At 46.4% G+C, this 15,580-nt stretch overlaps 1 protein-coding gene across 2 annotated transcripts in view; it reads left to right on the top strand.

Moving 5' to 3' along the window:
• Positions 1 to 15,516, top strand: part of DNAH10 (dynein axonemal heavy chain 10) — a 126,070-nt gene extending 110,554 nt beyond the window's left edge. For both annotated transcript variants that reach the window (XM_081174416.1, XM_081174417.1), the window contains 15 exons: positions 944 to 1,217; positions 2,265 to 2,369; positions 2,832 to 2,986; positions 3,267 to 3,421; positions 3,564 to 3,747; positions 5,982 to 6,182; positions 8,102 to 8,311; positions 8,738 to 8,833; positions 9,401 to 9,572; positions 11,810 to 11,941; positions 13,003 to 13,214; positions 13,305 to 13,472; positions 13,843 to 14,023; positions 14,283 to 14,428; positions 15,184 to 15,516. In XM_081174416.1, coding sequence (XP_081030542.1) covers positions 944 to 1,217; positions 2,265 to 2,369; positions 2,832 to 2,986; positions 3,267 to 3,421; positions 3,564 to 3,747; positions 5,982 to 6,182; positions 8,102 to 8,311; positions 8,738 to 8,833; positions 9,401 to 9,572; positions 11,810 to 11,941; positions 13,003 to 13,214; positions 13,305 to 13,472; positions 13,843 to 14,023; positions 14,283 to 14,428; positions 15,184 to 15,330 — 2,538 coding nt within the window. In that variant the 3' untranslated portion in view covers positions 15,331 to 15,516. The remainder of the gene's footprint in view (positions 1 to 943; positions 1,218 to 2,264; positions 2,370 to 2,831; positions 2,987 to 3,266; positions 3,422 to 3,563; positions 3,748 to 5,981; positions 6,183 to 8,101; positions 8,312 to 8,737; positions 8,834 to 9,400; positions 9,573 to 11,809; positions 11,942 to 13,002; positions 13,215 to 13,304; positions 13,473 to 13,842; positions 14,024 to 14,282; positions 14,429 to 15,183) is intronic.
• Positions 15,517 to 15,580: the final 64 nt, after the last annotated feature.

Below are 15,580 nucleotides of genomic sequence, written 5' to 3'. Positions count from 1 at the left end.
ATTGGCTTTTCTTCAAGAATTGCTGCTTCTGGGGAAAAAACAAGAAAGAAAGAGAAACAAAATAAGTTTTGACTCCTTTTTCTCTTGTCTACTTCAGCGGCGCAAAGGAGAACTGTCAGTTGCCCTGTCTCCTTCACCAGCACAAAGGGCTATTGGGACACATTTTGCCTGCAATAATATTTGAATCAGCAGTCTGCTTCAGTGGCTCAATTTCCTTCCACTACATGTTGATGGTGTCCTTGGAGTCTCTGCAAGGCTTGGGTGCTGGGGGGAGGTAGGCCTTGTGTTTAATTCAGTTTTAGATTTTTGTTGCTTGGCCAGTCTGAAAAACTGAGGAGAAACAGTCTTGGCCAGTCTGAAAAACTGCTGCTTGGCCAGTCTGAAAAACTGAGGAGAAACAGTCTACCTCCCACAATTCTTTGCTCCTGCCTGAGTCTCGTGCAAGAGGAACAGCCCATTCTGAATACTTCACCATCCACCTAATAAATTTACTATTCAGGTAAGACCAATCGTCCTATTTCTTGCATGTGCAGTTAAAGAGTTGGAAAGATATAATATCAAACCCCGGAAAGCCGTTACTGGACTAGCTGGACCAACAAGTTGGCTCTGTATAAAACAGCACACATTCAAGGCTACATAGTCTAGGGAACAATATTTGAGGTGTGGGGAATGGATTTAGGACACCTTCACTTGTTTCATTTACCCTACATATCCATGCAAGAAACACTGTTTTAGCACTATGTCTGAAGTACAGTGCAGATCTTTTTTCAAACGAGTTACATGGATTACATGTTTACTCATTACGATGATCAACTGCAGCTTACACTGTACATCAGAATATTTTATTCCCACTGCCCCTAATATTGTTTAGATTTCCTCATGCTAGTGGGTTCAATTCAGCCTTTGCAACAGATTCAAATTCTTACTTCTTTGTTCAAAATAGGTAACTGAGAAACTCAAGCTGGCTGAAAAAACAGCAACAGATATTGACAGACTGCGAGACGGTTACCGTGCAGCTGCCAAGAGAGGTGCCATCTTGTTCTTTGTGCTGTCCGAGATGGCCCTTGTCAACACAATGTACCAGTACTCCTTGACTGCCTTCTTGGATGTTTTTGGTCTCTCTCTTCGGAAATCAATACCTGACACCATTGTTGCAAAGAGGTTGCGGAACATCATGGACACGTTAACATTTAATGTATACAACTATGGTTGCACAGGTTGGTGTGACTGGAACCTCCCTATAGGCAGAAAGTATTATGGGAAGCATCTTTGGTGCAGTGCAAAATGGTGTCCATTCTACATTTGATTTTCATGAAATACATTCCTCCTCCCTTCAGGTTTCTCTGGTGCAGTGCCAATTCCTTGGCCCTGCACTGTCACCTGAATAATGCGGGCTGGTCTTGGGGAGGCGTGGCATAAAAATCCTCCTTAGTGCCCAGGAAAATTTGTGCGATCATCAAGCTTTTCCTGAAACTAGATAGTGTTAGGGTTGGATGATCAGATCAGCAAACTCATACAGAAAAGGATTCCCCAGGGGTGTAGGCTAAGGACTTTGTGGAGAAGTAGACAATAGCTTGAGAAATGCCAGCCAAAGCAACTGCAAAGTTGTCCTGGCAAGGTTCCATTACATGGGCCTCAATATATGATTGGCCAATCAGGATCCCTATCTTTGACAGTCATTGTATCCAATGTTAGTCCTGCTCAGAGTAGGTCCATTGTTTGCAACTTGGGTGCAATGATTTCAGTGGATCTACTCTGGTTGGATACATTGGGCTATACAGACACCGGGGTCCTGCTCACAGAGTCACTTCTGTAGAATGTGCTTGGCAGCCCTTTAGAATTACAGTTTTCAAAATGGTCCATCTCCATAGAATCCTTTTCGTCTGCTGAGGAATTCCTGGGCATCAACCATGAATTCCCTCTGGTGTATGTTTTAGCATGTACACTCATTTAACGTCAGGCTTCCTCACCATGTCTCTGCATCAGCAGAGAGTCTGTGCGGTGTGAAACTCACCCAGCACTGCTCTTTCTGGTTGTGCATTGCAGAGGCAGGTGTGAACTGATGGGCAAGTGATCTTTCAGCACAGCTCACTGATCTTCTGAGGGAGGGTCCCCTAATAAGATTCTAAGGCATCAGTTACCTCAGTCCCAGAATTCAGAATGCCTGCGTTCAACCCTTCTGTGTGCTGTCATTTTGTGGATCAGAATCATAGTACACCTGGGCTTGCATTTAATAATGGAAGCTATTGGGGTTTCATTCACAGGCCTGTTTGAGAAGCACAAGTTACTCTTCTCCTTTAACATGACAATCAAGATTGAGCAAGCTGATCACAGAGTCCCTCAGGAAGAACTGGATTTCTTTCTAAAAGGTAGCCAAATACTTCCCAGAACTCAATGCAGATACAGTATTGCTGGCTACAAAAGTGTTTTGTTGTCTAGCCAGACTTTTTGTCAGTTGTCTATCCTGACTTTTCGTCAGTCTTTTTATTTATTTATTGGCTTGGATTTCTGGTCCTTATTATCCATTAGGATGGAAACCTTTTGTTAATGCAGAGGTGAGACTTGACAAAGGTGCAGTTCCGTGAGCTTTTGTAGGACCGCCTACATTGTAAAGCCCCTTTCAGTAAGTCTACATAATTGAAAGTACTCTTTCCAGCTATGTGAGGTTCTCCGTTTCGGGTGATTTTTCTCTTACATGATGGCAGGAAAGTGAACAATTCAATTCTTCAACATATTAATGAAATATATTTGCCATTCAGACGAGTGAATTTCTAAAACCTGTCTCCTTATCTATGGATTGTGGTGCTCACATTTTTCTGTCCTGTTTCAAGGCAATATTTCTTTGGAGAAGAGTGCCCGAAAGAAGCCATGTGCCTGGCTTTCTGATCAAGGCTGGGAGGATGTAATCCGTGTCTCTGAACTGTTCCCAGAAGAATTTGGATCTCTTGCATCCGATTTGGAGGATAATCCAGATGAGTGGAAAGCTGTGAGCAAGATTCTCCATACTGAATGGTCAAGCTTGAGTATTGGAAATAAGAGCAGGGGGTGGGGCCTCTGTCTGTTCCTTGTGCCTGGCTTTTGAGCGGGCAATACCAGGTTCAAGATGTATTGCCTTCAGGCCAGATTCAGCTGCACCCAAGCTGACCTTTGTGGAAGGGTAGGAGGGGTCATGGAGCGATTTTCAGAACCCCTAGTAATTTTCTCCTCCTTTAAGTAGGAAAATCAAATGCTCATGGAATACTGACTTAACCTCTCATTTTTACCAGTGGTATGATATTGATGCTCTGGAACAAACCCCATATCCCATGCACTATGGAAGCAGTCTCAGTGACTTCCAGAAATTGCTGCTTTTGCGTTGCTTCCGAGTGGACCGTGTCTATCGCGCAGTGACTGATTATGTTACTGTCACCATGGGTGTGAAGTAAGTGCTGCTCTTTCCCTCCTTTTTTAAAAAATAGCATTTTACTGTACAAAGTGTGAGCCCTGGGTCATCATCACAACTAGATAAAGTCCCCATTCCCCATGAATCATTCACTTGTGTTCCCTTTCTCCTTCCTACCCAGATATGTTCAGCCTCCAGTGATCAGCTTTGAAGCCATCTTTGAGCAGAGCACCCCAAATTCACCCATTGTTTTCATTCTAAGTCCTGGCTCTGACCCTGCCAGTGACCTGATGAAACTAGCAGATCGGACAGGTTTTGGAGGGAACCGACTCAAGTTCCTGGCTATGGGACAAGGGCAGGAGAAGGCAAGTTTGATATGAAACCTCAAGTCAGCAGGCTTCCCCTCCTTGGTGCATGTAGACATGCTTACTGCATTGGTGTGGTAGGAGTTGGTTAGCTCCTCCCACTTGCTCTAGAGCAGTGTTTCCCAACCTTTTTTGGGCAAAGGCACACTTGTTTCATGAAAAAAATCTCGAGGCACACCACTATTACAGCCCCGTGACGTCAGCGCGCAGCGTCACGCCGGGAGGGACATGAATTGCTAGCAAATTACATAATCACCTCCTTGAGGGCTGGCTCATCTTCTCCGAAGGCAGAACCCCATTAATTAACAGGACAGACTCACACCATAGCCAAGACGAGGGGGGAAAACCTCAGTCATGCACAGTCATGCACATGTGGGGGCTAAATGAGGACGAAGACCGGGCAGAGAGCAGGGTTCAAATCACCCCACCTGGCCAGGACAATCCCTGGGTGCTCCCTTGGGCCACTCGCCTGACCCACCTCGCAGGGCTGTTGTTACGAGGATAACACGGGGAGAACCACGCGCGCCCCCGGGAGCTCCTTGGAGGAGAAAGCGGGCGATGAATGCAATGCACGAAATATATGAGAGGCGACCAGGTTTTGCAGGTGAGGGGCCCCCGCCAGCCTCCGCTTCCAACACCCGGCGCAACGACGCCGAAGTTTCCCCCCGGGCTCGGCTCGGGGAGCAGCGCTGCTCCCCCCCGGCTCCCCTTCGCCCTCCTGGCTCTCTCTGCCGCCCACTGGGGACCCCCCTCACCTGCCAAGTCCGGAGCGCCGGTGGAAGTTGCATGCATGCATGCAGGGCGCCGCGTTGCCATTGCATTGCACTGCACTCCATGCAACGCCTGCACGCATGCATTGCCTTGCACGCCCGCCAAGGGGTCTCCCCGCGGTCCGATGCGTCCCCTCCGGCGCGGATGCAGCATTGCAAAAATAAAAAACCCCCGACGCAGCCCTACCTGGGGGGCAGCCTCTGCCTCCGCCGCTCCGCCTCCGCGGGGATCCCCGGGCTCCATCCTGCCGCCCGATCTCCGCGGGGGCGCAGGCAGGCTGCGCGGGGTCTGCGCGGAAGAGCCCCTGCCTGCCCGGCCGCCGCCGCTGCGCTCATTCCATGGCCGGGAGAAGAGCGCTTCAAACAAAACACCCGGCCCGCCAGGCCACGCTGGGAAACGTAGTTCGCGCACCCCGCGCGGGCGCGGAGCCCAAGGGCGAGGGGACTACGGATCCCGGCAGCCCCCGCGCCGGGGACGGAGGGGGAGAGGCCGGGTGCAGGGATGGAGGGACGGGTGGGCGAGCGAGTGAGTGAGTGGCAGCCGCCAAGCCTTGGCCGAGAGCCAGGAAGGGCCTCCCCGGAGGAGGAGGAGGAGGGAGGCACAGAGCGGGAGGGAGGGAGGGAACCCCAGGGGTCATCTAGTGACGGCGCCCCAATCGAAAATTTGACTTTTTAAAAAAAAATCTTTCAAATTTTTTAATTTTTTCCGCGGCACACCAGGCAACATCTCGCGGCACACTAGTGTGCCGCGGAACAGTGGTTGGGAAACACTGCTCTAGAGGGAGGGCTAATGCAAATTAAGTTTCATATTCATGCTGAGGAGGCCCCTACCAGTCCTACCTGATCAGAAACAGGGTGCGTCCTCTCCAGTCAGTGCTTTGGAAAGGAATTTTAATGTTCTTGACAATAAAAAATAAAAAATCTATCCCTTCTTCCCAAGCAATTGCATAATGGATGTGGAAAGAGAGTCTACCGTTGCTTTAACAAAACAATAGAACTGGTCAGCCAAGTGAGGCCTTGCCTTGATCCAGAGCGAGGGATTCAGAAGCCAGCGCCTTGTCTCTTTCCTTCTGTTGTCTTGCACATTCTCAGTCTTCTTGTGCTACCTGCTTACTGCTCAAGCACAAATTTGAAAAGCTGGAAGCAAGGCCAGAGAGTTGCATGAGCGTCTGCTGTGTGGACTGAGCCACTTGTACTTTGCAGGGGGCTGGACTAGGTGACAGTTGGGCCCCTCCCAACTTTACAATTTTATCATTCTATCGTGAATCAACACACTTCCTGTACGGGATTTAGTGATCAGGTAGATGTGCTTACTTAAAGCCCAGTTTGACATCTCTTTTAGGTCTGTAAAATGAGTAAACTAGCTTCCTGACAGACTTTTTCAGAGAAGTCCTCACTTTTGGTTAAGGATTCAGTTCCTGCTAGACTAAACCTGCATCTTGACTCAGCTCCTCTCCTTTCCAGGTTGCCCTACAGTTGTTGGAGAATGCTGTGGCCCGGGGACAGTGGTTAATGTTGCAGAACTGTCATCTCTTGGTGAAGTGGCTGATTGATCTGGAGAAGGCTCTAGAAAGGATTGTTAAGCCACACCCAGATTTCCGCTTGTGGTTGACAACAGACCCTACAAAGGGCTTTCCAATTGGGATCCTCCAGAAATCACTAAAGGTACCAATAAGATGGTGTAACTTCAGGAAGAGGGCTTGATGAGCTTCTCTGAATATGGTTTTGTCCTTGTGGTGTTTGCCTCCTAGGTGGGTCATAAGGAAAGGGTTAAAATGAGTGTGATGTGATTGGCCAGTGAAAACTGATAGGAGGAGTTAGAGTGAGAGTTGGTGTTGTGTGGAAGTCAGTTGAGAGTTGGGAGTTGGAGAAGGAAGAGGGAGGAATAGTCTGTGTGTTGATCGAGTTGTGTTGTGAGAGAATGAGAGGAATTGTTAGGTGGAGTCAGATAGATAGTTAGTTGGGGATAATCAGTTTGAAGTTGTTAGGAACATATAGGTCAGTAAAGGAACAAAGATTAAGAAACTGCCAAGAAAAAATAACTGAAACCATAAGCTTGTTCATGCCTATAAAATAAACTTGATTATTTGTTAATGTTAACAACTGTCTGGACTCCGTGTGTACCTGTGAGAAACGGGTTGGTGGCAGCGAAGAAAGCAATTACAGTGGTGGCACAGGGTCAATAGACCGTCAAACGTCTGGGAACCCTGTGTGATCTCCACAGTCCTCATGTATCTAAAATCAGGTGCTAAAAAGTCAGATATAAGTAAACTCTTGGGTTCATGCCCCAATATTTTATTTGCCTTTCCATAGGGTTGCTGTACGTCCGAAATTTCCCAGATATATCTGGAATACTGCAGTCAGAAGCCGTGTCTGGGTGGAAATCGGTAAAATGTTAGGGGAAGCCCGGACGTATGGCAACCCATGTAGGCAGTGTTGTTTTTGGCGATTTCCCTTTAAAATAGCTCAGAAACCTTTCACTATTTGAAATATGGCAACCCTGCTTTCTGTGTTGAGGGGAAGGCCTTGGAACTTGGTGGCCAATCAGCTTGAAATCTGCTAGAGTCACCAGTTTTTGTCTCACCATTTTCAGATACACTTTTCTATATTTGAACATGTTGGGCTGCTGTCTGTGCCAAGCTGCGCCTCCATGTCAGTAGGGCAAATGATTTTATAGGAAGCAGCTGGTTGCTTTTATCCTAAGTCTGAGGCATTTATCACAAGCAAGTTGAGCTGATTATTTTTAAATCACAAGCCAGTGAAGCTCCACTAATGATATTTCAACAGTGACTTGGTTTCTCCTCCTGTAAATCCCTCATGTAAACCTAATCATTTTGCTAGGCAGATGTTGGAGCAGCAGAGTGACACTTAAGTAATTTTAACTAGGGAAATTTTTCCTCCCAGTCTCCAGTCTCAGAAACAGAGGCAACAGGATTTCAGGAAATACTGTCAGTTCTGGAGGGCCCAGAGCTCAGTCTCAAAGCCCATGCTTTGCACGTAGAACATTCTGGTCTCCTCCGTCAACATCTCCAGTTAAAAGGATCTCAAGCAGCAGGGTCTGGAAAAACCTAAGGCCTTGGACAGTCACGTGGACAATACTGGCTAAGAAGCAGGGGCCGTGCAGCCTGTATTGCTGCTTGAGGCGAAATGAGCAGTGCCGCCCTGCCCTGCTGCCGCCATTGCCCTCCCTGCCCTTGGACCTTAATAAAGGCCCAAGGCAGAATACGAGTATAAGGCAGTTTCATATATGGGTTGTGGCCCTGCTTCAGGGGTGGATATAATTTCATAGCTAGGAAGAAGTGACAGCTCAAGAATTCAGCTTTAAAGAAACAGAAAAGCAAACAAATTCTGCAGTCAGACAATTCTCTGCATATTGGCCAATGGTATATAAATTAAATTGAAACTCTCTTGGTTGCAGAATTTGTACATTTGGGGCAAGGACTGGGGGGTGGAGAATACAGGCACAGTGCGCATGCTGCACAGGTAAAGGAAGCCACTAAGAGCACCCTCAGGAAGAGGAGTAGCTCAGTGTCAATTTATCTGGCAAATCTAACTGCAAACCTTCATTTTCTCCAATGCACTAGGTTGTCACAGAGCCACCCAATGGGTTGAAACTGAATATGAGATCCACCTACTTCAAAATCTCTCATGAAGCCCTTGATCAGTGCCCGCATCCTGCTTTCAAGGCTTTGGTCTATGTCTTAGCATTTTTTCATGCCGTGGTTCAGGAGAGGAGGAAGTTTGGGAAGATCGGTTGGAATGTGCCTTATGATTTCAATGAATCTGACTTCCAGGTAAGAAGCTTGTGCGGGCCAGCATCTTCCATGGTAAAAGAATCAATAGCTTCCCGCTTTGCTTTCTTGTTTACATGATAGGTCTCAGTCTTTAAAAGTCTGGTTTATATTGAATAGGACATAGATGCAGCATTATATTTTACAAAAGATTCTTTAGATTTATGTCTCAGATGATCAAGGCGGCTCCTGAGGAGCATGACTCCAATTCCTGACTGGTGTGTGCAGGCCCTGCTGTCTCTTGTCTCCCTCTGCTGCAGCCAGGTGGAACAGCTGTTCATAGACAGTTGGGCTTTTCCATTTTGTTTTGAGGAAGAAGGCACTGTTGGCTTTGAGTGTGGCATTGTCTGAAACTAAAGCAAGCCAGTGTCTACAAATGTCTCAGCAACAGTAACCTCCTTATTCTGCCCACTGCAATAACTCCCCTAGGTCTGCATGGAGATCCTCAACACATACTTGACAAAAGCATTCCAGCAAAATGATGACAAAATTCCTTGGGGGAGCCTCAAGTATCTCATTGGAGAGGTAAGCAAGCGTGCCGTTGCCAAATTGCTCTGAGCCAGGAAAAAGTTGCCTTATACCAAGCCCATCAAGCACAGCATTGCCTATTTCAGGGGAAGGCAATATGCTGAAGTCCAGAACTGGAGGGCACCATGTTGCCTTTTCCAGAAGATTCCCCCCCCAAAAAAAAGTCCTGCTGAATGAGGCCCTTTTAACTGGAGGTGCCAAAGTTTGCAATCAATATGCAAAGCAGGTGGAACTCTTATTATAAGAAAGGGGAACCTCATGTTACAGGTACATAGTTAACTGCATCAGACTACTTTTTAATGCTGTTTTAAATATGAAGCAAATATGAAGTTTTTACTTCTGGTTCTGTGGCTTTTAAGAGGTAAAGCATGACCCTTTCATTAGAGTTTTCCTTTGAACCATGAGAGCTAGTCTTAAGGAAATGAAAAGTGAGAGTATCAAAAGCCTGTGGAAGTTTACTGTTTATTGCTAGGAATGACTTGAGGAAGGAAATTCAGGTCAAATTGATGGGGAAACCCCCAAGTTGTTGATACTGGCCTAAAGAGTCATCTCATCAAACTCCAGGTGATGTACGGTGGACGGGCCATTGACAGCTTTGATCGGCGCATCCTTACCACCTACATGGATGAGTATCTGGGGGATTTCATATTTGACACCTTCCAACCCTTCCATTTTTTCCATGATGAGGATGTTGACTATAAAATCCCTGAAGGGACTACCAAGGATGAGTATGTTGGTAAGCAAAGCTTTGTTGCATCTTGGCTTCCAAATCTATTTTACTGCCACATCTTAAGTAGCCTTGATCTCCTGTATGTTTTGCATGTTGTAGGTGTAGTTATTCAGGGCAGGAATGATTATACCAGCCAGCCCCTCCTCCAACCTGGGGAATTGTGGTTGTCCTGTCAGCCAGCCCTCAGGTCTGTGACTGCTGCTGTTGAATGCCAAGTCAGCCCAGAATAAAATCTCCCTCATCCATGATCTGATTATGGATGAGGAGGCTGATCTGGCATGTATCACTGAAACCTGGGTGGGTCAACAGGGTGGAGTTGGTCTCACCCAGCTGTACCCGCCTGGGTACTCAGGGCAGCATCAGGGCAGACTCAAGGGTTGGGGAGGGGGAGTTGCTGTGGTCTATGGATTCTCTATCTCCGGACTCTCTGTCCAGTTGGGGGCAAATCTATAATGTGTGTTCCGGGCATTGGGCAATCAGGACAGATTAGGGATTCTGCTGGTTTACCGCCCAGCAGCCTCCCTGCCTGAGCTATTAGGAAGATCTGCCCTCAGAGGCTGATGGATCCAGTGGGATTACAAACAGCTTTGCGGGGTTTTCCAGCTGATATGACTGGCGCCCCCATCGAAGCCTTGGCCGACCTCTGGTTTGGGCACAGAAACAGCTTTGGTGATGACCTCTGTTGAGAGAGAGAGAGAGAGAGAGAGAGAGAGAGAGAGAGAGAGAGAGAGAGACAAGGGAAACATGTCCTTGTTAATTCTTCTCGACCTCTCAGTGGCTTTCGATACCATCGACCATGGTATCCTTCGGGAGCGACTGTCTGAACTAGGAGTGGGTGGCACTGCTTTGCGGTGGTTCCAGTCCTACTTGGATGGTCATTCCCAGAGGGAATGCTTTTCAGCCTTGTTGAACCTTCAGTGTGAGGTTCTGCAGGACTCAATCCTATCCCTATGTTGTTTAGCATCTACATGAAACCACTGGGTAGGGTTATCTGGAGGTTTGGAGTACATTGTCAACAGTATGCATCTGCTGGACCAGTGTCTTGCCTCGGTAATGGACTGGATGAGAGCCAACAAACTGAAACTCAATCCACATAAGACTGAGGCACTGTTAGTGGGTGGTTCCCTAGACCAGATGGGTGGGAGGTCGCCTGCTCTTGATGGGGTTACACTTCCTTTGAAGGAAGCAGGTTCGCAGCTTGGGGGTACTCCTGGATCCTTTGCTACTGCTCAAGGCTCAGGTGGCCTCAGTGGCCCAGAGTGCCTTCCATCAGCTTTGGCTGGTGGCCCAACTACGCCCCTATCTGGACAGGGATAGCCTAACTACAGTTCCCTATGCTCTGGTAACCTCAAGGTTAGATTGCTGCAATGTGTTATATGTAGGGCTGCCTCTGAAGACAGTTTGGAAACTTCAGCTAGTGCAGAATTCAGTGGCCAGGTTGCTCACTGGAGCAAGACGTTTGAGCATATGACACAGATCCTGGTCCAACTGCACTGGCTACCAGTTAGTTTCCAGGCCCAATTCAAAGTGCTGGCTTTGACCTATAAAGCCTTAAATGGCTCAGAACCATGATACCTCAAGGACCGCCTCTTTCCATATGAACCTACCCAGACCCTTAGATCATCTTCTGAGGGGCACTTTTTGTGTGCCTCCTCCTGGAGAGGTCTGGAGGGTGGCAACACGAAAACAGGCCTTCTCTGCAGTGGCTCCCTGTCTGAATGTTCCTTTTTAACCAGGCCTTTAGTTGATTTGATTGACATCCTATGCCCTTTTAAAAATGCGGGTTTTGGGGGGGAGGGGGTATTGGGTTGTTTTTATTTTGATTATATATTTTGTGGTTTCATATTCTGATTTTCTTCTGTGAACCGCCCCGAGACCTCCAGTATATTAAATAAGTAAGTAAGTAAATTTGCTGGCTGAGTACAAGTGAATGACCCTTAATTTCACACTGCTTCAGAAGCATTGTAGTCTCCTTTTTCTGTTAAGGTTCTCCTTTAGCACCCCTGTTCCTTCCATCTTTTGTCCCTGCTCCTATTTTTTCCATTATTTAGTTACCTAAACTATGAAAAAACAGTGACATCAGAATGTTATACTATATGTTAAAAGCACCACAGGAGGCCAAACTCATGCATAAATTTTAGAGGATGAATGTTCTTTAGTTTGCAGAAGTGAACCTGACTTCCACATCTTTGATTATTCCACCCCTTTCAATCCCCCCGTCCTTTTGTACCTCCATTTTACAGAAGAAATAGAGTCACTTCCGCTTGCTAACACTCCAGAGGTATTCGGCCTACACCCAAATGCTGAAATTGGATACTATACACAGGCAGCTCGGGACATGTGGTCACATCTTTTGGAGCTGCAGCCTCAAACAGGTATGACTCTTGCCCAGTTAGAACTATGTAGGCATGAAAGAAACAAAAAGATTTAGAACTTGACCTCAACTCCATTGAGGACACCAGTGAAATGGAGAGGAGGGACCCGAGTCAGTGATGAGCACCTGCTTTGCATGAAGACCGTCCCAGGTCCAATCCAGCTAAAAGGATCAAGTAACAATGGATGGGAAAGGGGAAGACCACAGAGAGCTGCTCCCAGTCACAATCCTGGGCTAGGTGGAAGAATAATCCTCCATTCATTAAACAATAGCTATCCCTGTTTTCTGACAGAATTTAACTTGGAATGCCTGCTACTAAAGAACCATTCACAAAATCATCTACCCATATTTTGCGGATGCTTGTTATGTACAGTGGTACCTCTGGATACGTACTTAATTCGTTCCGGAGGTCCGTTCTTAACCTGAAACTGTTCTTAACCTGAAGCACCACCTTAGCTAATGGGGCCTCCCGCTGCTGCTGCGCTGCCAGAGCATGATTTCTGTTCTCATCCTGAAGCAAAGTTCTTAACCCAAGGTACTATACCTGGGTTAGCGGAGTCTGTAACCTGAAGCGTATGTAACCTGAAGCGTATGTAACCCAAAGTACCACTGTATAGCTCAATAACATTTCCATTCATCCACAAGGACACACCCATTCTTCTGCAATTTCCAAAATGTGTTCACAGAGGAGATTCTAATCCAGTGGAAAACTGTTTGGATTAGTCAAAACACAGGAGTCAGGTTCACTACAAATGTCAGATGATTTTAGATCTGTTTAGACCTATTTTTCTGTCATGGCTCCCCAGCCCACAACCTGGAGTTCTAGGAAATGTAGATTTGTGAGATGACAGCCTGTTTACATGGACACTAAAATGATTAAAGGAAGTTGTAGGGTGATTCATCAGTTAGCTGTATTTGTGAGCATCTACAGGTGAATAAAATTGGGCACTAAGACACTGTTTATTAATAAAAGCCTGAGAGTCAATAACTGTGCCATAGTCTTCATGCAGACTGGTGGCCAGTGTAGATAATTCTAATAACTCTCAACTTAATAAATTTTAGGTGAATCTGCTACAGGGATAAGTCGAGATGAATATATTGGCCAGGTTGCTAAGGACATAGAAAACAAAATGCCCCAGGTCTTTGACGTTGATCAGATAAGAAAGGGTTTCGGACTGGAAATTTCACCGACAACAGTGGTGCTGCTACAGGAACTGGAGCGCTTTAATAAGCTCATAACTCGCATGACAAGGTCACTGGCGGAACTGCAAAGAGTAAGCAAAGCTGTTTAGATTTTTTAAAAATTGTCCCCACCCCTTGGATAGAGATATGTAACCAGAATTCTCTGGCAATTCTCTCACCAGGCCTTGGCTGGGGAGGTTGGAATGAGCAATGAATTGGATGAGGTGGCCCGTGCTCTCTTTAACGGGCAAATCCCAAGCATATGGAGAAAGCTGGCCCCAGATACCCTGAAGACACTTGGCAACTGGATGATTTATTTTAAGAATAGGTTTCTCCAGTACACATCATGGGTAAGTGAAAGTTCAAAATGTCCTTTAATGGGGGGGGGGGGATTATAGCTCTGTGGCAGAGCCAGTGCTTTGCTTGCAGACCACCCCAGCTTCAGTCCCTGGCATTTCCGGATGGATCAGGCAGCAGCCAATAGGAAAGATCCTTCTCTGCTTGAGACCCCGGGCAGAGGCTGCCAGTCACAGGAGTCCAAGTCTGATCTGGTGTACAAGGCAGCTTTTGGTAATCTTCCTGTCTGTGTGGGACACTAAGGCCACAATCCAAGCCCAGACTACATGCCCTTAAAGCCACTGAACTCAGGAGCTGCGCTGGATTGTAGCCATGGTAATTCAGCTTGGGAAAGAGTCAGTTAACATACATTTCTGCTTTCAGATTGAGGAGAGCGAACCAAGCGTCATGTGGTTGTCGGGACTGCATATCCCCGAGTCGTACCTCACTGCACTTGTTCAAGCAACCTGCAGGAAGAATGGCTGGCCTCTGGACCGCTCCACCTTGTATACTCAAGTGACCAAGTACAGGACTGCAGATGAAGTCACAGAGCGTCCTGGACAGGGTAGGGCTTTCCCCAGAGCTGTCTTGGTTGGAACTTGGAAATGGACTGTTGGTATATTCCTACGTTGAGTGTGCAGGTTAAGGATTGCTTGCTGCCTTTCATGGTTCTTTGTTCAAAGGAAGAAACTGACACACCTCTTCTCCATTGAAGTCTTGTAACAAAAGTTCCCTAATGGTTAAACACCTAGGGCTTTATTAGATCATCTATTTGAAGTCTCAAAACATGGAGCATTGAACAATGTCTTTCTGGTCTTCACCAGGATGCTTTGTTTCTGGCCTATACCTGGAAGGAGCTGACTGGGACCTTGAAAATAGCTGCCTCATCAAGAGTAAGCCCAAAGTGCTGGTGGTTGACTTACCTATTCTGAAGATAATCCCCATCGAGGCTCATCGTCTCAAGCTACAGGTACAAGCTGCCAAGAGCAGCTCTTAAAGCTTTATTTAAACTGCAAACTACTTGGGATGAGCTGGTTCAAAGAAGCTTCCCTCCTACACAGACTTTGTCTTTTGTTTCCATACTAATGCTGGCTGCCACACCATTTTAGACAGGATTCCAAGGGCAGATTTTGCAGTGCTTTCCTTCTCTCAACCCCCCCCCCCCGTTAGGAAATTCAATTAACTGGAATATGGCCACCCTTGCATTGCAGTCTGCATTTCAACATTGCTAAGTGTACTTGGAAAATTAAAGACAAGCTTCTATTATATTTCCCCCCTCAAGTTCCCTTGTTAATAATAATAATAATAATAATAATAATAATAATAATAATAATAATTTATTTATGCCCTGCCCATCTGTCTAGGTTTCCCCAGCCACTCTGGGCAGCTTCCAGCAAAAATAAAAACATCAAACGTTAAAAACCTCCTGATACAGGGCTGCCTTCAGATGTCTTCTGGAAGTTGTATAGTTCTTAATCTCCTTGACATCTGATGGGAGGGCATTCCACAGGGAGAGCACTACTGCCGAAAAGGCCCTTTCATTTCCCCCTACCTTGTAATTATAAAAACAGTCACTCAGTGCCCTCTCATATACTTAGTGTACTGCTCTGCAGAGCACAGAATCCGTTTTGCCTAGTGGTCAGCAATCTTTATGCCTTTAGCAACCAGAGTAAATAGAATGTGTGTATGTGTGTATAGTAACACTTTGACTTTGTTTCTCTCTAGAACACCTTCCGGACTCCAGTGTACACAACATCTATGCGCAGGAACGCGATGGGCGTTGGCTTGGTCTTTGAAGCTGATCTTTATACCACAAGACATATTTCTCACTGGGTTCTTCAAGGAGTTTGCCTCACATTGAATGCTGATTAGTGGCCAGATGCAAAGGCCAATTCTGTTGATGAGAGAAGATACAGAAAAACACTGGAATCTCCTTGCTTCCAGCTGCTGAAGATATGTACTGTAGATTTGTTTAAAACTAATTTTTGAGTAGGATTCCTTACATTTTATATATCGCAACTTGTTTGAAAATAAACCTTTCTTTGGTGTTTGTGGTTAGCCAGCAGGTGTAAATACTTTGATTTCATTGTTTATTCTTCAGCCATCCTTCCTCAGATTCAAT

The sequence above is a fragment of the Podarcis bocagei genome, assembly GCF_964188305.1.
Source record: "Podarcis bocagei genome assembly, chromosome: 16".
In the NCBI taxonomy this organism is placed as follows: domain Eukaryota; kingdom Metazoa; phylum Chordata; class Lepidosauria; order Squamata; family Lacertidae; genus Podarcis; species Podarcis bocagei.
This window is presented reverse-complemented; position numbering and strand designations above follow the sequence as displayed.